The sequence below is a fragment of the Bactrocera neohumeralis genome, chromosome 4, assembly GCF_024586455.1.
Source record: "Bactrocera neohumeralis isolate Rockhampton chromosome 4, APGP_CSIRO_Bneo_wtdbg2-racon-allhic-juicebox.fasta_v2, whole genome shotgun sequence".
NCBI classification, from domain to species: Eukaryota; Metazoa; Arthropoda; class Insecta; order Diptera; family Tephritidae; genus Bactrocera; species Bactrocera neohumeralis.
In genome coordinates, this window is record NC_065921.1 from 50,124,618 (window position 1) to 50,145,927 (window position 21,310).

The 21,310-nt window shown below is 37.0% G+C and overlaps 3 protein-coding genes across 10 annotated transcripts in view; 2 read left to right on the forward strand and 1 right to left on the reverse strand.

Moving 5' to 3' along the window:
* Positions 1 to 6,219, reverse strand: part of LOC126754510 (uncharacterized) — a 46,477-nt gene extending 40,258 nt beyond the window's left edge. For 4 of the 8 annotated variants that reach the window (XR_007666298.1, XM_050466551.1, XM_050466550.1 and 1 more), the window contains exons 1-3: positions 5,971 to 6,219; positions 5,583 to 5,908; positions 2,908 to 3,241 (exon numbers count right to left, since the gene is read on the reverse strand). Coding sequence is in view for 7 of the 8 variants with exons in the window: in XM_050466551.1 (XP_050322508.1) it covers positions 2,908 to 3,122 (215 nt within the window). In the remaining variant the exon portion in view is untranslated. Of the gene's footprint in view, positions 1 to 2,907; positions 3,242 to 4,229; positions 4,336 to 5,582; positions 5,909 to 5,970 lie in introns of all 8 variants that reach the window. The other 4 variants (XM_050466549.1, XM_050466546.1, XM_050466545.1 and 1 more) reach the window with 4 other exon arrangements.
* Positions 6,220 to 15,229: 9,010 nt separating this feature from the next.
* On the forward strand, positions 15,230 to 16,245 carry LOC126755741 (uncharacterized). The gene is made up of 2 exons (XM_050468484.1): positions 15,230 to 15,770; positions 15,869 to 16,245. The coding sequence occupies exons 1-2, from the start codon at positions 15,230 to 15,232 to the stop codon at positions 16,243 to 16,245; spliced, it is 918 nt and encodes a 305-aa protein (XP_050324441.1).
* A 609-nt stretch (positions 16,246 to 16,854) lies between these two features.
* LOC126755742 (uncharacterized) lies at positions 16,855 to 18,228 on the forward strand. The gene has a single exon (XM_050468485.1). It carries the CDS (start codon positions 16,855 to 16,857, stop codon positions 18,226 to 18,228), a length of 1,374 nt encoding a protein of 457 aa, XP_050324442.1.
* The last annotated feature ends 3,082 nt before the right edge of the window (positions 18,229 to 21,310 follow it).

Below are 21,310 nucleotides of genomic sequence, written 5' to 3' on the forward strand. Positions count from 1 at the left end.
TTTCACTTAAAAAAATTCGAGAAAATCGCCAGATTTTTCATGTGTCACACTGGTCTAGCGGCTTAAGTCAAATATATACATACATACATATATGTATACAAAATACATTTAAATTTTTCCTCATAATTGAACCCGGTTAATTGTTTTTTCTGCATAATTGGTTAAAACTATGTGTTATTGAAAAAATATACCGTTATACATATATTTCAAGATATTTTTGTTCAGAAAGGATCTCTTAATATTTGAATGCAAGTACTACATATGTATATACAATAATATGAACTAGTTTGTGCCTTATGTTTTTTTATTTTTTTATAAATCCTTAAAGTGAACAATTTTTTTTTTTGATAATGTTGTACAATTAAGCGATATTTCTGTATTTGAACGAAATGTTAATTTAAACGAGTATCGGTTAACTGATTTTTCGGTTAATTGAAAAAAAAAATGTGTGCAATTGTTGAAGTGCAATTCTGTACTTTTAAACTACCACTGACTTCAAATAATATATATAATATATAAATTCCAATTGCATTTATGTATAAGTTATGGAAAACAAATAAGGAAGGATGACAATTAAGTTCGGGTGCAACCTAAGAATATCATTGTGTATTATATGGGAGTTGGGGTATCGACCCGATTTTATTTATTTTTGTTAATACTACATACTATTAATATGTCAAATACTAATAAAAATGTACCCTGAGGTTCATTAAGGTACCATCACCAATCATATGTTTGTTATGTGTAGGCACAAAGATACACTGTTATCTGTAAAACACGCTCTTTCATTTTCATTGAGATAACTCACATATTGACTTATGTATGCAGTATAAAGCCACCCGGAAGTTTGAAACCCGTTATATTAGTTAGGTATATGGGAGCTAAAGGAAGAATTGACCTGATTCAATCCATTTTTGATACACAGATACACCACTATGAGGAAAGGATTCTCTCTGAATTTCAAATATATATCTCACACATTGACCGATATTTTCTATCAAAAGCCAACTATAAGTACTGGGGCAACATATTCGGTATCTAGGGGCTTGAACAGTTTTTGATGGATTTGAAAAACTTTTGTCATGAGGCAAAGACTAAAGACATTATTTGTGCTAATCTCGCTATGTTGATTGCTTCTTGATTTGTGCGGTTGAACCCTGATTTCACCCATTCTCGCACCGTTACATAGGAATGTGAAAAAAATGCCCAGTACCAAATTTGATTGAAATCGGTCGGGCGGATCCTGAGATCGGTGATTTCATCTAAAGGTGGGTGGTGCCATGCCCATCGTTAAGTTTTTACTCCGGCTCCTATTGAGCCTCTCCTATCATCTTAAATGTAAAATGTGTCACTGGCGTATTTAGTTATTGATTAATCGTTCTTTTGAAAGTAAGCTGGGATTTGATTTATTTTCACACTATCGGCAGGGGTTCTTCTGGGATTTGCTTTGAGTGAATTTGGTTATTTTGACTTGAACAGGGCTCTCTTTGCGACTGCCATCCCCTGTGCCGAATTACAGCTCTATTTCTTAATTAAGTGCTTAGTTATGGCACTTTATAGGTTTTCCTTTACTGGCGGCTTGCATCTTACTTTTATACCAAGGAACATGTGTGTAAAGTTTCATCCAAATATCTCAATTTTTACTCAAGTTATAGTTTGCACGGACGGACAGACAAGCAGACACTGGGATTTCAACTCATCTTATTATCCTGATCATTTATGTATATGTATATAACCTTATACCTAAGTCGTTTAGTTTTAGGTTATACGTACAACCGTTACATGAACAAAACTATTATACTCTCTAGCAAAATGTTGCATGAAAAAAAAATATGGGTATTTACGTGGTGAATCTACAATTCTTTTACGTCTTCTAATCTTAACATGATCATTAACAACTAATATCGCTATATTGGGCTCCAATCCCAAGGTCGTTTTAATATTGATTCCGAGAAGTTTTGTCGTGACGGAATCTGCTCAAGGTGAAGAAAATATTTTTAGATATAAAAGAATATATAGAATCAATCATCTATCAGCTAATTAAAAACTTTATAACAGCCATTAAGATAAGTGCGTGAATGAATTTATTTATTTATTGGATTTTCTTATTTATTTTAAAATAATTTTTCGATCATTTTCAAAACATCGGTTTAGTGATTATGATAATTCTGATTTCAATAATACCCGAATACATATTACTACACTCTTTATCTAGATTTAAATTGCACCGAAATTAGTACTTAGTCCTTTTAATATTTGAATTTATAAAATGGTGTGTTTACAAAAAAACAAGAATAAACATTAACTTCGGCTGCACCGAAGCTACCCTTCACAGGTGCATTTCTATTAGCAACTATGTGTTTAAGTAAATCTAAAAACGTAACCACGACGAATTTTCAGAATATATCTCGTTAACTGAAAAAATCTCCAATGCAAGCATTTCACTCTGATCGTTCAGTCTGGATGGCAGCTATATGCTATAGTGAGCCGATCTGAACAATTTCTTCCGATATTACATTATTTCTATCAACAATAGCTCATACCAAATTTCGTGAAGATATGTCGTCAAATGAGGAAGTTTTCCATGCAAGTATTTGATTCCGATCATTCAGTTTGTATGACAGCTATATGTTGCAGCTTCTTGAAGAGAAAATGACGTTTGCAAAATTTCAAAACGATATCCTAAAAACTGAGGGACTAGTTCGTATACATACAGACGGACAGACGGACAGACAGACAGACGGACATGGCAGCTCAAAATACTGATCATTTAAATATATACTTTATAGGGTCTCTGACGCTTCCTTCTGGGTGTTACAAACTTCGTGGCAAAATTAATATATCCTGTTCAGGGTATAATTATTGTAAACAAATATGTATGTATATTAATGTATTGAATAATTTTACCTTGGAGCTTTAGAGCCTTTAACTGTTGACTCAGGTGAACGTGAACACATATCATCTGTTTTCTGTATTATTGCAAATGGAGGTGAGTTTTGTTTAGTTTTGCTTATTGAAGTCGTGTCCTTATTTATTCCATGTTGGGGTGAACATGTTAAACGGCTTAGACTTTCATGTTCTTTAAATTTTTTTTGACATTGGTATTCCATTTGATATTCCATTAAAGTTCCGAGTTGATATGCATAGATTGTATTATGAGCGAGTTTGGCACTTCTGTCCAGACCACCTTACCATAAACTACTTATTGGGGTTCAGTCATAAATTTTGTAGGAATCGTGACCTATAAATGATTATTTGAATTAATGGATACGCTACGTATTTAGGTTTTCTCTCTTTATATTTTATTTTTGATTTGCAAATGGAAGAAGAATAACATTTAAATGCTTAAATCTCAGTTTTTATTTTTTATCCTTACTTTTTCGTGCTCATATCAAAAATAATATTATATTTTCCATTAATTCATCCCTTTGTTCTAATTCTATCTTAAAAAGATGGAGTTATGAAAGGGTGTCTTCAGAGGTTTGGAAAATTGAGCTTGTAACCGCTGTCAATAAAGGTTTGGTATTCTCAGAGTGCTATGAACAGCATCCCCCACATTATATTTGATTGTCACTAGATGTTGTGAAATACACATGTAACCAGTATAACTGAGAGTACATAGTTACTATACCAACGTAAGGAGATTTACCATAATTATCATAATCATAAAGTACACTCTCTCTCATACAATCAGTAGACGTATGCGATATGTTCATATTAGGTATTGAAGTTATCTGATCTACTATGTTTAGGTAAAATATTTTCTTTAAAAGTATGCTATAAGTACCTGGGTTCAAATATGCGATACCTAGGGGCTTGAACAGTTTTTATTCGATTTTAACAGTTTTTCGTCATAAGGTGGCATACTCTAAAGCCATTATTCGTGTACAGTTTTATACCATTAAATTAATTCCTTCTTGATTTATACACTGGAAAGGAAAGAATCAGATGAAATTTAAAATTGGGCTATATGGAAAGTAGGCGTGGTTGCAGTCCGATTTCGCCCCTTTTAGAACTGTTACTTGGAATGTGAAATTAATATTCTATACTGATATTGGTCGGGCAGGTCCCGAGATATGTGATTTCACCTTAAAGTTGACGGTGACGTGCCCATCGTCCACTTTTTATCCCAGCTTATTAAGGGGGGAGCCTGCTTTAGAGACTTAAAAAATTCGATTTTTTTGAGGACTTTTTTGGGAGGGAAAGAAATAATTGATTAATATACATACATTTTTTTGATACGAAATCTTTGATATTCTGCCTTTGGGAAGCAATTGCCCAATGCATCTCGCAAGTGCATTTGTCGGACGGCGGGCAGGATGCAGGTCACAATTTCTGTCGGAAAAAAAAATTCAAAGAGATTCATATTTGTTAATAATTTATCTTCTAGTTAAACTAAAAAAGTTCCAAAAAAAATTGTAAAATTTTAATTTTTTTTTTTTAATTGAAAAATAAGTGGTTTTCGATCAAAAAAATTTGACTTTATGCTGTTTCAAAAAATATGTTAAAACTTGACTTTGCTTATTTTTTCTTTAGTTTAAATAGAAGATAATTTAATACCAAAGATAATAAACGTTGCCCCAATTCCATACGACGTTTAGATTTTTTTTATCCTGCCCGCCAATTAAGAAAAATCGTAAAAATGAAAAACCGAGAAAACGCGCGTCAAAGTTTTCACTTCCTGTCCAAGCGCTCATATATCTGCTCGGTCTGCTCGGCTCGGTCACTATTTCCCTTCTAGCTTCGAAAATATTCCGAATTCCCATCTATAACTTTGGGGACATATTCTTAGATTATTTTTAAAGAGATTTTAGCAAAACAAAAAATCGATTTTTTTAAACTTCTAAAGCAGGCTCCCCCTTAAGCTTTCTCATACCATCCCGGGTGTAAAATTATATGTCTCTGTCGTATTTATTTATTAACTTATCGAACTTTTAGTAGTTTTTAACAGTAACACGCTTCCTGGTTTTGTGGTCGTGGCAGGAGCCCGATACCGCCCATCTGCAATACCATCTTACGATGTCTGAAAACAGAAGTACTAAATTTCACTAATATATCTCAAGTTTTACTCAATCTAACCCGATTACAACAAAAAACCGTTACAAGAGTATAAACATATGAGTACTTTCTGGCGTAGCCGGTTAGTAAAGGTGCCGAATGTTTCTGACAGGTCAAATTAGACAAAAGTCGCTAAGCGTTATGAGTTGTCCAGTTCCTTATGCTAGATGCAAGGAATCCTGAAGGAATTATATATCGGTGAAAAGACATATTAGACCCGCACTTTTTAAATAATGATAGACTAATGTTTTAAGGTAAGGTGTTGATAGACATTAGAATGTGAAATTAGTTAAAAATATTGTAAATTTGATATGTGTGTGTATAAACCTTGATCATTAAACGTTTTGAAGACCATTTAACTTCGACATATGTATGTATGTGCATACATCCAAAGCAAATATAGAAATTCAAAGGCAATTGTCAGATAATTTAACAACGTCCACCACAATTAGAAAGCTTTCTGTCTAAACATGTAACTATAAGGTAAGAATAAATAATAAATACATACATTTCTTTAGTCTTACATTCTTGTTATTAAAAAATGGGCAATCCGGAAGTAACAAGTGAGCGAGCAACAAGTGCTATTGAAAACCCATGTTAACCTTGTCAAAGTAATTGCAAAAAAAGAAACTACACCAACCAGCTGAGTGACAACCCACCATTCCTGAACGCATTTGTAAGTATGAGTATGCACCTTTCTCCAACAATTCGACACTTCTTAATTGTCTCAACTTGTATTAATGCGCTTTAACATTCTTTATCACGCTTATGCCAACAGAAATGTTCTTTCCTCCTTATACCTCCACGATAATTTTTGATTATTTACTCTTAGCGATGAGCACTGCTGTGACTAGAATCAATATTTATGGGTAATAAGATACATAGTTGCACTACTAATATTTAATAACTCACATTGATGTTCTCACGTCTGTTATTTTTGTAAAAAAACATGAAATTTTCAAGGATGCATTTTAATAGTTTGCACCGATTTACTATTGTATATTTCATAAATCTACTCATATAGTTGAGCCACAAACAAATACATTTTACACAGCTTCGGCCATTTTATTAAAGCCCGTAGCACTTTCGAAATTCTGGTGGTAATGTTGCGCATATACATATGTACATATGTATAATTAATTCAAGTTGTCAGTTTCGATGCCAAAGTGAAACTAACTTTCTACATGTATTCTCATTAACTGTTATTCTCCCAGCTATAAGCTTTATTCTCAATAATAAGATGTGTGAACCTTTTTGAAAGCTTTCTGGCCTGTCTTCTTCCAACCCTTCAGAAAAGCTTTGATACCTATGAGCTGTTTATGAGCTTAATGTAAATAAACGTTAAGGCCCGGTTACACCAAGAAAGTTCAATGTATACAAATTTTGTACACTTACTTATATGGCGTACAATGGTTTGGACGAATGAATAACTTCTTTTAAATAGATGTCCTTGGAGGCAATATTAATATATAATTAAAACTATTTATAAGTAAATCAATTATGCTAGTTAACGCCACCAATAGCTAACGGCACTTATGCCAAAAATAAACAATAATTATTTTTTACGATTATAATCATACAAATTCAATTTTAAACGAATGAGTCAAATATGTTATTGACACATCCCCAATTAGGAAGCGGCCATAAACTACAAGGTGCGTTCCAAAGTAAACAGAACTTTTTGACTAGACTGGTGCGTTAGAATCTGCTATCTTTATCGATTGTCCAGTGAGAATTTCATAACATTTCTTTGGATATGTTTGTGTTATCGGTGCGAAAATGAGCTTCGAACAAGGAGCCAAGATTGAATTTTGTTTTAAAATTGATGAAACGTTTACCGAAACGTTTCAATTGATGAAACAAGTTTATGGCGATGATTGCCTATGCAGAATGCACGAGTGGTTTCAACGTTTTCAAAGTTGTCGAGGACATAAATGACGATCAACATGTGGGCCAATCAAAATCGGTGATCACCGGAAATTCCATTGAAACTATGGGTGAATTCATCAAAAATCAGCCGAAATCATCTTTGAAATTCATGGAAATGGAATTGAATATCTTCAAAACATCGATTTATCGCATTTTGACCGAACATTTGGGCTTACGAAAGATTTGTGCACGGTTTGTTCCGCACAAATTGACTGACGACCAAAAATTGCTCAGAATCTAGCATTCGAAGGACGATTATTTGACCAAAAATCACATTTTAACCATTAACCACTCACCGTTTCCACCTGATATGGCACCGTGCTACTTCTTCCTTTTCGGAAAAATACATTTGCCCATAAAAGGAAAGCGTTATGCAGACGTAAAAGCCATTCAAAAGGCTTGCACCGGCATACTGGCGGCCATACCGGCCAACGAGCTAAAACACTCGTTCGACATGCTTTTGGACCGTGCAAAAAGCTGTATTGAAGCAGAAGGAGACTATTTTGAATAAAAAAAATTGATTTTGAAGAAAAAAACCATTTGTTCTGTTTTTTTAAGTCCTGTTTACTTTGGAACACACCTTGTATAACTTATGGCACGCTTTAAGTAGAATTAGACAGCACATCATCTAACGTCTAAGCTCTGCACTTCTTAGAATGTAAGATAAAACTTTGTATCTAGGCTTAAGATATCAATTGTATAAATATAATTGTATAAATATAAGTGATATCATATCTTTCGGAATCTTTTTAAAAACCACCCCGCGTTCGCGAAAAACATAATTTGCATGGTATACGTAAAACACACTCGTTGGTTCAACTAGAGAAGATAAAGATATAGAGAAGGTGCAAATTGCATTTTGTATTATGCTCGATTGGGCGGCTAACAGAGCTGAAAAACTTAAAGTAAGGAATTCACCATGTTTGCTGCTATTTAGCAGAAATGATCACATTCTCTGGCAGAAATATGCATATGTAAAACGACTTGTTTCACGCGAGAATGAATAAAGAGAAATGCTTTGAAGAAAAAATATAAAAAGTCACATATGTACATATGCGTGATTATTTTGTATTATATTGTCGATTTTATTTTTGGAAAATGGTAAAAAATTTTTTACACCAATTAGATAAAAAATAATCTTAGATATAAAACCGAATCGCAAAATGTGTTGCTAAGCGCATAACTCAACAACGCCTGGACCAATCTTGCCAATTCTTTTTTAAAATGTTCTTTGAGGTTCAAGGACAAGGATCTTTTTCCCATACAAACGTTATATAAAAATCTTACATATATATACATCTTATGTATAAAAATGAAACCGTTTTCGTTGTCACGGCATCACGCGTGAATGGCTGAACCGATTTGGCCGATTTGGCTGATTGTTTTGTTGTTAGGAGAAGGTTCTTATGTAAGAAAAAATTACGAAAGTTGCCGGAAAACCCCTAAAAACAGCCCTTTTCTTTTTCCCATACAAACGTTTTATTTTGTACATATATACATACATATGTACATATGTAAGTAAAATGATTGTTTGTGTGTTAGTAACGCTAACGCTCGAGAACGGCGGAACCAATCCCCATGACATCAGAAGTTGTTCGCTGTGGATCTGGAAAGGGTTAGATATAAAAAAACCATATACTTTTCATAAGGAAAAGTCGAAAAATTGGAAATTTCCAAAAAGTGACTTTTCATACAATTATTTTTTGTTTTGTTTTTCAATATTTTGATTTGTAAATTATTTGAATCGTTCAATTTCGGTCGCTTGCTTTTTTATTCCGGCTATTTAAAAGAAAAATTATTTAAAATTATTCAGTGAAAACTTTATATGTGTTTCAACCGAAGTGATCAATTACAGATTGAAATTTGTTACGAAGCAACGAAGACATCGCGCTAATATCGGTCGGCGTTCTTTTTGCCATCAACGTATGGCAGCCCAAGACACATGAACTACATGAGACTCCCAGCATGCGATGACATATGTGTGGAATTATGGATCGCTGTCAATCAGCAAGCGATCATCACGATAATACAGCAAGACTTTTCCAACAACAGCTACGATGCTTGATTGACTTTATCTTGAAGCAACGTATGTATATACAAGTATGGTGCAGTCAGATGCTGGATGTACTCTGTTGAGTTTCAAAAAAGAGGTTAGCCGCACGCACACATTCTTCTTTGAATGGTGGATGGTGGTTACAGCAGATCAAATTGATGAAATCATTTCTGCGGAAATTCCTCATGCGGAGAAAGATCCATTATTCTACGAAGTGATGAAAACCAATATGGTGCATGGACCTTGCGGACACCACAATCCCACTTGCAATAAATGCACGAAACACTATCCACGTGCTTTTCTTTCGGAAACGCAAACTGGAAATGATGGATATCCACTCTATCGTCGTAGCTCAACAGACGACAATGGCAGGACATTTACCATTCAACTTAGAGTAGTAATTAACATTCAAAACTCATGCCAATGTTTGATATTGTAGTTTGGTGAAATCGACTTTTCCGACTGTTGTGCGTTTCGCAGTTCATTTGGAGAATGGCTAAAGAGTGTTTTTCCATCCAGAGAATACAGTACAGCCAGCGGAAACACTTCCAACAACAAAATTTACATTGACGAGTTTTTTCTCAACTTGCGTCAGTGATTCGTTTGTGAGAACATTGCTCTATTTGGAAATGCCTTGATATTATGCATGGAATGCATCGCCGAAGAAATAGGTACGCAGAAAGCAAGGCCAACCAATAGATTGACATCCAGGTGTGTTCTCAACTAATTCCTTAGGACGAATTTACATAATCCACCCGAAAAACTACGATTGATAATAGTACCTTCGGTTGCTATTAATAAATGTACGTCGTTCAGTTTGATTTGAGTCATTGCGCACACTTTTCGCTATGGTTATTTCGACATATCAGCCTTCAAATCCGCGTCAATTATGGAACACGAACAGAAGTACATTGCCGAAGACATTTTACATCGTATTCGTTAAGAATTGGAAATAGGCAAATTTCGGTTCCAGTGGTTTGATATCAATTCCACCTCCCTTTTGTCAATTCACTTCAACGAAATATGAACTCATCACGAATGTTTATGCCAAATTGGCCAAATTATCGTAACTACGATTGCATGGGTGCGCGCCAATTATACGTGGCGTTTTCCCGAGTTGGAAAACCATCTTCTCTGTACATTTACGCACCGGAATAGAAACCAAAAAATGTTGCTTATCAAAATAAGATAATAATGATTTTTAACACAACGTAAATTCAACTTTTTTTTATTTCAAAACACATAATTTCACCCAGAACAAAGCATGCGTTGTCACGGCATCACGCGTGAATGGCTGAACCGATTTGGCTGATTTTTTTTTTGTAGTTTTCTAATACTCTGTACAAGGTTCTTGTGGAAAAAAATATTAAAAAAATCTCTCAGACAGATTGAAAAATATACATTTCATTTTGCATATTTTAAAAAACGCGCGTAACGAATGTAATCGTAATTCAATTTAAATGTCAACGTCATTGAATTAAAAAAAAAAATTGTGGTAATCTGTTTTCATGTAAATTTTATTAAGTTTTTGATAAAGTTCGTTTTGTTTTGAAGACTAAGAAGTTTTTTGTTTGCTAATAAGTGTTTATTAATCACGGTAAGTTAAATTCACCTTATATCGATTTTTGGTAACTTTTGCTGACTACACAATATTACAATTTGGTATACCTGGTTAAACAGAAAAAATATGAGATCATTTTATTTTCAGTTGGATTTTCGTTTTTAACAATGCCACCAACCAGACGTACAAACTTAGGCCGCAGAATTTGAAATACGGCAAGTCAAAGAAATATAAGAACAAATCAAAGAAATGAACTACAAAGAAATCAAAATCAACAAAGAAATGTTGTGTTTAATCCCCACAGAGCTACATTCTGTTATAATGTGGCAATTGATTACAGTTCAGAGATGGAAAGATGGGTGGAGATCGACGTCAGATTGTCGAGTATGGTGTTAAGCTATGTACTCGACAATCCGGCGGGTCCTCACCCGGAGTTGGACTCCTCTGAGACCCTCAGGGGCTACAGGGTCATCAAGTGCGCGGACCAGGTCTCCCTGGATTTCCTGACGGGTAGTGTTGCTAAAATCAGCAACGCCTTTGTAGGCCTCCAATTGAGGCTTATACCCGCCAGGGACAATCCAAAGAGACCTCGTGCTCGCATTTGGTTACCCCCACTAGAGGAGCCAGGCGAAAAACTCCTGCGGTGTATCAAGCTGCAGAACAAATCTATACCTGGTATAGATGAGTGGCAGGTGATAAAGGAGGAAAAACCAAATAAAGCCAGCAGACCAATACTAGTGGCCATTTGCGAAGAGTCCATTGAGGCTCTCAAGAAGACTGACTATAAAATCAGCTTCGGAATTCGCAAGGCCAGGTTGAAAATCTTCCAAGGCGACAAAGCGGCTGACGAAGACGACACGGAAGAGGTCGACGACGCCAGCCAGTTGCTAAGGAAAGTGGGCATCGAAAAACCCGAGATGCCCAATAACAACCTTAGATGCGTACAGATAAACCTGCAGCACTCGAAGAGTGCTACAGCGAATCTGATAACCCTTATGAACGATGGGAGCATCGACATCAGCCTAATACAGGAGCCCTGGGTCAAAGAAGACACCATTAAAGGGCTAAACAGCAGCAACTATAACCTGCTTTACACACGGAACAAAGGTAAACCTAGGGCATGCATTCTTATCAATAAAAGTATAAATGCATTTCTTTGTCCTAATTACAGCACAGCAGATATCATAGTGGTAAAGGTGGAACAGAAGGAAAAGCCCTTCTTCTTAGTCTCGGCCTACTTGGCCCATGACGATGATATACCACCGACCCCGCTCACCAGACTAGTAGAGGAAAATAGGAAAGAGGATGTCCTAATAGGGTTTGATGCAAACGCAAGGCACACCGTATGGGGTAGCTCCAGCATAAACACCAGAGGTGAGTCACTCTTGCAGTATATTCTAAATAGTAATCTAAGCATATGCAACAAGGGCGATAAGCCAACTTTTATTTTTCCAAGCTCTGATAGGTTTCCGGGGTAGGAGGAAGTGCTTGACCTCACGCTATCAACAGACACAAACAGTCTCGTTGTGGATAACTGGAGGGTATCCGATGAGCCTTCCATGTCGGATCACTCCTGGATACTCTTCAGCATCCGCGGGAGGTACAGTGCTCCTCTCACATACCGAAACCCTAGAAGAACAGCTTGGGAAAAATATACCAGAATAGCAACAAAATGCCTCGAAAAGGGAGGCAATAAGAGTATCAGAAATCCTCAAGAACTAGATTCAGAAGTAGAGAAGTTGGAAAAAATCTCAACCACAACTTTCAATAAATCTACTCCGCTAACAGTTATGAAAAAGAGAAAGTCTCCCCCTTGGTGGAACAGTGAACTCAAGAATTTGAGAACACAACTAAGGAAAGCTTTCAATGAGAGTTTTAGAACCAAAATATGGCAGCCATATAAAGATATTATGAAAAGATACAAAAAAGCAGTCAGGAAAGCAAAAAACGACTCTTGGCGATCTTTCTGCACATCGATAGAAAGTTGCAGAGAAACCTCTAGGCTGAGCAAAATGCTATCCAAAGATCATATTAACGCTGCCTACATTAGGACGGAGGGAAGTTATTGGACCTCCTCGGCAAAAGAGTCTCTGGAGGTACTAATTACAACACACTTCCCCGGGAGTCAGCAAACACCTTCAACGAGGGTTCAACCAGATTATAAGGCCAAATAATAGACAAAAGCAAAATCAAGTATGCCATAAATAGTTTTGCACCATTTAAAGCGGCAGGTCCTGACGGGATTATGCCCATAATGTTGCAAAAACTGGTAGAACCGATGGTTCAAAGACTTGAAAATATATACAAAGCTAGCATTATATTATCCTACATCCCAAGAAGTTGGAAAAGAAGTAAAGTTGTGTTCCTTCCAAAACCCGGCAGAAGAACACACGAAAATGCCAAGGACTTTAGACCTATAAGCCTTACTTCCTTTATGCTGAAGGTACTGGAAAGACTAATAGATCTACACGTAAGAACAATAATGGCGGAGAAGTTATCGAAGTCCCAACATGCGTACATGAAGGCCGATCAACCGAAACCGCCCTTCACGAGGTGATAAGCGTAATTGAAAAATCACTGCACCACAAACAATACACCATGGCTGCTTTTCTAGACATAGAGGGCGCCTTCAATAACATAGAAGTAAATGCGATAATTAACTCTCTGGCACATGGTCTCATAGATGACACTGTGTGCAGATGGATACTATCGATGCTTGAGAATAGGAAGATTATAGCTTCAAACGGCGCTGCAACACAAACAAGCTATGTGAGTAGAGGGACGCCTCAAGGAGGGGTCCTCTCTCCGCTCCTATGGGTTGTAACGCTGAACGAAATACTCCTCCAACTAAACGGTGGAGGAGTGAAAGCAGTGGCGTATGCAGACGATATAGTGTTGTTGGTTTCAGGCATGTTCCCTTCAACAGTCAGCGAGATTATGGAAAGAGCACTTCGAAGGTTAAACCTATGGGCTAAAAACAATGGACTAGGAGTTAACCCGAACAAAACAGAACTGATGCTATTCACAAGCAAAATCAAAATTCCTCAGTTTCAACTTCCGGTACTAAACGGTACAATACTCACTCTATCCCCCACAGCTAAATACTTGGGGGTGGAGATTGACATCAAATTGTCCTGGAAAATAAATATAGAAAAAAGAATAAACAAAGCATACATGGCTTACTATACTTGTAAGAGAATCGTCAACAAGAATTGGGGCCTCAAACCAAGTATAGTCAAGTGGATGCATACGGCGGTCATAAGACCTATACTTACATATGGAGCTTTGGTATGGTGGCCAGCGCTAAACAAGCAATACAATATTAAAAAATTAAATGGTATACAAAGAGCAGCATGTGCGGGTGTTACTGGGGCAATCAGGTCATGTCCGACTGATGCGCTCAACGTGATCCTGCACCAACTACCAATGGACATTTTTATTCAAAAAACAGCAGCTATTGCGGCGGCAAGAATAAAAGAATTGGGAGGTTGGAACCAGCAGAACTATGGACATAGTGTAATCCTAAACAAGCTCACCATTAATAAATCAGACTACATTCTCCCAAAGCTGGATTTCAATAGATACTTCCAGGTAAGGATACCATCTAGACGAGAATGGAGAAGAGGCTCAATAGAAGAGGAGGATACCATCTCAGTCTATACCGACGGGTCCAAAATGGAGTGTGGAGTAGGCACGGGGGTATTCTCCTCTGATCTTGGCATATCTCTCTCTATACGTCTACCGAACTCGGCTAGCATCTTCTAAGCATAAGTACTAGGCAAAGAAAAAGCCTGCGAAGCTCTATTAGAAAAGCACGGGAATATAAACAAAGCAACTATATTTACGGATAGCCAGGCGGCGCTCCTGGCCTTGTCTTCACCCATGACAAACTCCAGCACAGTACACAACTGCAAGAGAGCACTAAGCGCAATAAAAGACAAGCTCCAACTAAACTTGAACTGGGTTCTCGGCCACAGGAACATTTTCGGTAACGAAAAAGCAGACGAGTTGGCAAAGGCAGGAGCTTTCCTCAACGAATCCGAGGCGGAGATAATACCAAGTCCGCTAGGATCAATCAAAGGAGAGATCAATAGACAATTTCAACAAATTGAAAATAACAGGTGGAAAAACATCACGAAATGCGTCATAACTAAACAATTATGGCCGACATATGACAGGAAAAGAACCAACGGCTTACTAAATAGGTCAAGGAAAAGTATTTACAGAGTAACAGCTACCACAACAGGGCACTGGCCATTTGGGGAACACGCATCCAAAATGGGTATGCCCTACAACGACATCTGCCGTGGCTGCGGAGTAGCAGGGAACAAGGAAACAATCTTCCACTTTCTCTGCGAATGCCCAGCTCTAGCACAGATCCGACACAAAACACTTGGAATCCATCTAGCACCAAACCTTGAATGGATTTCCACTAAAAGTATATCGGACATAAGTAGTTTCATCGAAACCTCAAAATGGTTTGAAAGAGAATGTGAAACGTAATAGCAGATACAGGAGGTTCTACGAACAGTGCATCAAAATGGCACATCAAGTGTTAATTGAGCCCGATAGGGCGGCACTCCTACCTACCTACCTACAGTTCAGAGAAAATTGTTGCTATTGGACCAATGAATATTGTATGTCCACATTGCAATGCATTGAAATTCAAAAATGAAGCCCCTGGATTGTGTTGCGCCAGCGGCCAAGTCAAATTGACGTCATTGGTACCACCACCAGAGCCACTACATTCATTGGTTTCCGGAAATGGGCCAGAAGTCGATCAGCGTTGCGCACACAACAACTCAGTGAAAAGATCCATTGTGGAACAACTTCAAACATTTTTCCATCAACACAATGAATTAGTTGCATTATTCACAACTGCATTAGACCGCATGCCATCAGATAATCATAAAATTGTCATCAGAGCCGATAAGGCGCCTGCAGGACAACATGCTGGACGTTTTAATGCGCCAACAATTGATGAAGTGGCTATTGTCGTCGTGGGAGAAAATTTAGAAAACCGAGACATTGTTTTACTTCGACGGAACGATCAACTTCAGCGTGTATCTGAAACACATCGATCATATGATGCCTTACAATATCCTATTCTATTTTGGCAAGGTGAAGACGGCTATCATTTTTCAAATAAGATGATAAATCCAGTTACAGGTAAATTAATTAACAATATATGTTTACCACATTAAAATATATGTTTACTAACTTAAAATTTATATTATCAAATTAATAACAAAAAAAATTGTTTATAGGTGCTGAAACGAACAAAAAAGTTAGTTCAATGAATTATTATTCATACAGACTGATGGTTCGGGAAAATGAGGACAATCACATCTTAAAGTGTCGGCGTCTATTTTACCAATATGCTGTGGATATGTATGTGAAAATTGAAACTGAACGATTGACAAAACTCCGTTCCGAGGAATATATTCATCTTCGGGATGCCATTAATGCTGATGGAAACGCACAGAATGTTGGCAGAACAACTATTCTCCCAGCAGCATACGTCGGAAGCCCGCGACATATGCATGAACATGCTCAAGATGCTATGTCCTATGTACGACATTATGGCACACCAGATTTGTTTATCACATTCACATGCAATCCAAAGTGGACAGAAATTCAATAAGAATTATTTACTAGCCAATCACCTATCACGATATCACTGCAAGGGTATTCAAAATGAAATTAAAATCACTCATGGATTTTATTGTTAAGCATCGCGTGTTCGGCGAGACGCGCTGTTGGATGTATTCAATTGAGTGGCAAAAACGCGGATTGCCACATGCACATATCCTCATTTGGTTGGTTGAGAGGATAAGACCGAATGAAATTGATAATGTGATATCAGCAGAAATTCCCGATAATAATGAAGACCCACTGTTACATGAGGTTATTACAAAAAATATGATACATGGTCCATGTGGAATATTAAATCCAATTTCTCCGTGTATGGTTGAAGGAAAATGTTCAAAACGCTACCCAAGACAATTAGTAACAGAAACTATTACTGGAAATGATGGATATCCACTTTATCGCCGCCGATCCATTGATGACAATGGAAAGTCAAAGTAAATCGACAGGACATTGAAGTTGATAATCGTTGGGTTGTTCCGTTTTCACCATTACTCTGCAAGGCATATAAATAACACATAAACGTCGAATTTTGCCATTCCGTAAAATGGCTGTCTTCGGAGTTGCTGCCGAAAATTCAAATGATGAAGTCACTCAATATTAAATGGGCCGCTATGTTAGTAGTAACGAAGGCATGTGGCGTATATTTTCGTTTCCAATACATGAACGACATCCTACTGTTGTTCACTTGGCCGTACATTTGGAAAATCGTCATTCGTCAAATGCTAAACAAATACGAACATTATTTTCTATAATTTTGTCTACATGCTTCCCATCAGCACCGACTGATTTATGGCATAAATACAAAGATCATATAGCGGAAGATATATTCTATCAGATGCGTCTTAGAACATCGAATGCAGATTTGCAAATGAACGAAGAAATTCACAATGAAGCATTAATTTTAATTGAGGACATGTGCTTGATGCTTACCAACAATGTATTAATACAAATAGGAATGATAGGACCCAATCGTCCAATGTTCGACTCATTTGATCAAGAATTGAGACGCGAAGCCCAATACGATTCCGAAACATTACGAGAAATGGTTGATAGAACAGTTCCCCTTTTAAATCAACAACAAAAATATGCTTACGATACGCTCATGAAAGTAGTGTTATCATTGATTTTGGCAACAATTCGGTCGCAAAATGGAATTGCACTAGCCCTAGCTTCATCAGGTATTGCAGCTACGTTGTTGGAAGGCGGTCGAACAGCTCATTCAATTCTCAAGCTGCCGTTAAACCTTCAAATTAATGAAACTCCAGCTTGCAACCTTTCGAGGAATTCTGCGATTGCCAAAGTGCTGCAGCAAACAAGACTGATAATTTGGGATGAATGTACGATGGCACACAAAAAATCTTTGGAGGCATTAGATCGCTTGATGCAAGATTTACGAAATAACAAAAGCCGGTTTGGTGGTGCAATGATACTATTGGCAGGTGATTTTCGACAAATATTGCCAGTTGTTCCACGCTCAACGCCAGCTGATGAACTGAATGCCTGTTTGAAGTCGTCCATTTTATGGAAATACATTAAAACACTTAAATTAAGTATAAACATGAGAGTCGAATTACAGGAAGACCAGTTTGGAGAAGTGTTTTCCAAACAACTGCTCGATATTGGTAATGGTATTATTGCTGTTGATGCATCACCTGGATACATTACCTTCCCTACCAACTTTTGTAACTTTTGTGAATCAAAGACCGAACTCATGGAGATGGTTTTCCCAAACATTGCTCAAAATTACGTAAATCACATTTGGTTAAGCGAACGTGTTATATTGGCCGCAAAAAATGTTGATGTGAATGAAATGAATTTTCATATTCAAGAGAAAATAGCTGGCGAATTGAAGAATTACAAATCAGTTGATTCCATTACTAATGAAGATAAAGTTGTCAATTATCAAACAGAATTTTTAAATTCGCTGAAATTGCCCGGCTTACCACCTCATAATCTGCAATTAAAAATCGGATAAGTAATTATTATGTTACGGAACATAAACCCGACACGTCTGTGTAATGGTACCCGGCTTGCGGTGAAGAAATTATTGAACAACGTCATCGAAGCCACAATTTTGAAAGGGAAGTACAAAGGCGAAGATGTTTACTTCAAAATGCCAAGTTGTTCAATAGCGATTTGTAAAAATATAAGTGAAATTATGGAACCCTATGGAATAAACGCTATTATGAAAATATATATATTTTTTTCATTTAATAAAATTAGTAAAGTCCTCCTCAGGTATGGCGAGACCAGGGAAATAGGGATTCATTTATCTACATACTTATGTATATATATAAATATTCCAAAAATTGACTTTTTTCATACAATTCTTTTTTCTATTGTTTTTCGATATTTTGATTTGTAAATTATTTGAATCGTTCAATTTCGGTCGTTTGCTCTTTTATTCCGGCTTTAAAAAAAAATTGAGAATTATTCAGTGAAAACTTTAGGTGTGTTTCAAACGAAGTGATCAATTATAGATTGAAATTTGTTACGAAGCCACGAAGAGGTCCCGCTAATATCGGTCGGTGTTCTTTTAACTAGCCATTAACGCCAAGGCACATGAACGAGTACTCCCAGGATGCGATGCCTTACGTGTGGAATTATAGATCGGGGTCAATCAGCAAGCGATCGTCACGTTGTCACAGCACGACTTTTCAAACAGCAGTTACGATGTTCTTCTTTGGATGGTGGATAGTGGTTCCACCAGATCAAATTGATGAAATCATTTCTGCGGAAATTCCTGATGCAGAGAAAGGTCCAGTATTAAACGAAGTGATGAAAACCAATATGGTTCATGGACCTTGCCGACACCACAATCCCACTTCGGTTTGTATGTCTAACAATAAATGCACGAAACACTATCCACTTGCCTTTCTTTCGGAATCGCAAACTGGAAATGATGAATATCCACTCTATCGTCGTAGATCATCAGACGACCATACAACTTAGAGTAGTGAATATCGAAGTTGACAACATATGGATCGTACTTTATTCGCCACTGTTGTCTAATTCACATTCAAATCTCATGTCAATGTTTGATATTGTAGTTTGGTGAAATCGATCAAATATGTTTGCAAGTAAGTCACCAAAGGATGCAACATGGCGGTTATTGGTCTTGAACGATACGGTCGAACAATAAAGCGCTTTGTAGGATAATTACTTTTGCAATTCATGGACGTTTTCCTACTGTTGTGCGTCTCGCACTTAATTTGGAGAATGGCCAAAGAGTGTACTTCAACCCAGAGAATATAGTGCAGCCAGTGGAAACACCGCCAGCAACAAAATTACGCAGAAAGGAAGGCCAACCAGTAGATTGACATCCAGGTGTGTTCTGAAATAATGCATTTCGATGAATTTACATAATCCACCGGAAAAACGACCTTCCGACTGTAAATGGTACGGTGTGTACAATTTTTTTAGAAGCAAGCCAGCAAAATATGTACGATGCGGTGCAAATGAAGTTCGCACACTTTTCGGGAAGATCATTTCGACATATAACCTTCAAATCCGCTTCAATTATGGTATACGAACAAAAATTACATTGTCGAAGACATTTTATATCGTATTCGCTAAGAATTGGAAATGTGTCAATTCTGGTTGATACTTCCGGCGGTTTGATATCAATTCCATCTGCCATTTATCAATTCATGATAGATAAACTCATAAAGAAAATTCGGACATTGGCCAAATTATCGTAACTACGATTTCTTGAGTGCACGCACAATTTTAGCTGCCAAAAATACCGATGTTGTTGACTTAAACTGGAAGATTTAAAGTCAAATTCCGGGAGACTTGCGCTCATACAAATCGATCGATCGTCTTGACAATGAGACGAAGCCGCGAATTATCAAGTGGAATTTCTAAGTGCTTTGGAGAGGCTTGGTATGACACCGCATTATTTGCGTCTCAACGCATTCCGTTTCCAGTGAAAATTTCATTTGAGATGAGAATCAATAGGACACAAGGATAGTCGCTAGAAGTGTGTGGCATAAATTTGGAAATGCTATGTTTTTCACACGGCCGGATATACATACGTGGCGTGCTCACGATTTGGAAAACCATCTTCTCTGTACATTTACGCACCGAAACAGAAACCAAAAAATATTGTTTATCAAGCTTCGTTACATTGAAAAAATTTGGAAACATTGAAAATAAATGATTTTCAACACAATATAAATTCAACTTTCTTTTCATTTCTAAACACATAATTTCAGGCAGGACAACGGCTGCCGGGTCAGCTAGTACAAAATAAAATAGTTTATATGTTCAATATATAAATGTATTTTTTTATCATATGTACTTCCAGGTGCTGATACACACAAAAAAGTCAGTGCCATGAATTATTATGCATACAGACTCATGATCCGTGAAGGTGAAGTAAATCACATTTTGATGTGTCAACGGCTCTTTCATCAGTATGCAGTGGACATGTACGTCAAAATTGAGACTGAAAGATTGACATACATCCGTCTTAACCAACAGCAGCTTCGATCTGAAGAGTACATTATCTTCGCGATGCAATCAATGCTGACGGCAATGTAAATAATGTAGGAAGAATGACAATTTTACCGTCTTACATCGGAAGCCCGCGCCACATGCACGAGTACGCTCAAGATGCGATGTCTTATGTTCGAAAGTATGGCCGTCCAGACCTATTTATTACATTCACCTGTAACCCGCAATGGATTGAAATAAAAAAAGAACTGCTACACAACCAAACACCACTTGATAGGCATGACATCACAGCCAGAGTTTACAAGCAAAAATTAAAATCTTTAATGAATTTCATTACAAAGCATCGTGTGTATGGCCAAGTACGTTGTTGGATGTACTCTGTTGAGTGGCAAAAGCGTGGTTTGCCACATGCTCACATATTAGTCTGGTTGGTTGACAAAATAAGGCCAGGAGAAATTGATTCCATTATTTCAGCCGAAATTCCTGATGAAACGGTTGACCCAAAATTGCATACGATAGTAACTAAACACATGATACATGGACCTTGCGGTGTTTTCAACAACAGCTCACCCTATATGATCGACGGCAAGTGCTCCAAA

Coding starts and splice junctions, on each gene's coding strand:
- LOC126755741 (XM_050468484.1), top strand. CDS start 15,230: ATGAATATTGTATGTCCACATTGCAATGCATTGAAATTCAAAAATGAA. Junction 15,771..15,868: donor GATGATAAATCCAGTTACAG/GTAAATTAATTA, acceptor AATTGTTTATAG/GTGCTGAAACGAACAAAAAA.
- LOC126755742 (XM_050468485.1), top strand. CDS start 16,855: ATGGGCCGCTATGTTAGTAGTAACGAAGGCATGTGGCGTATATTTTCG.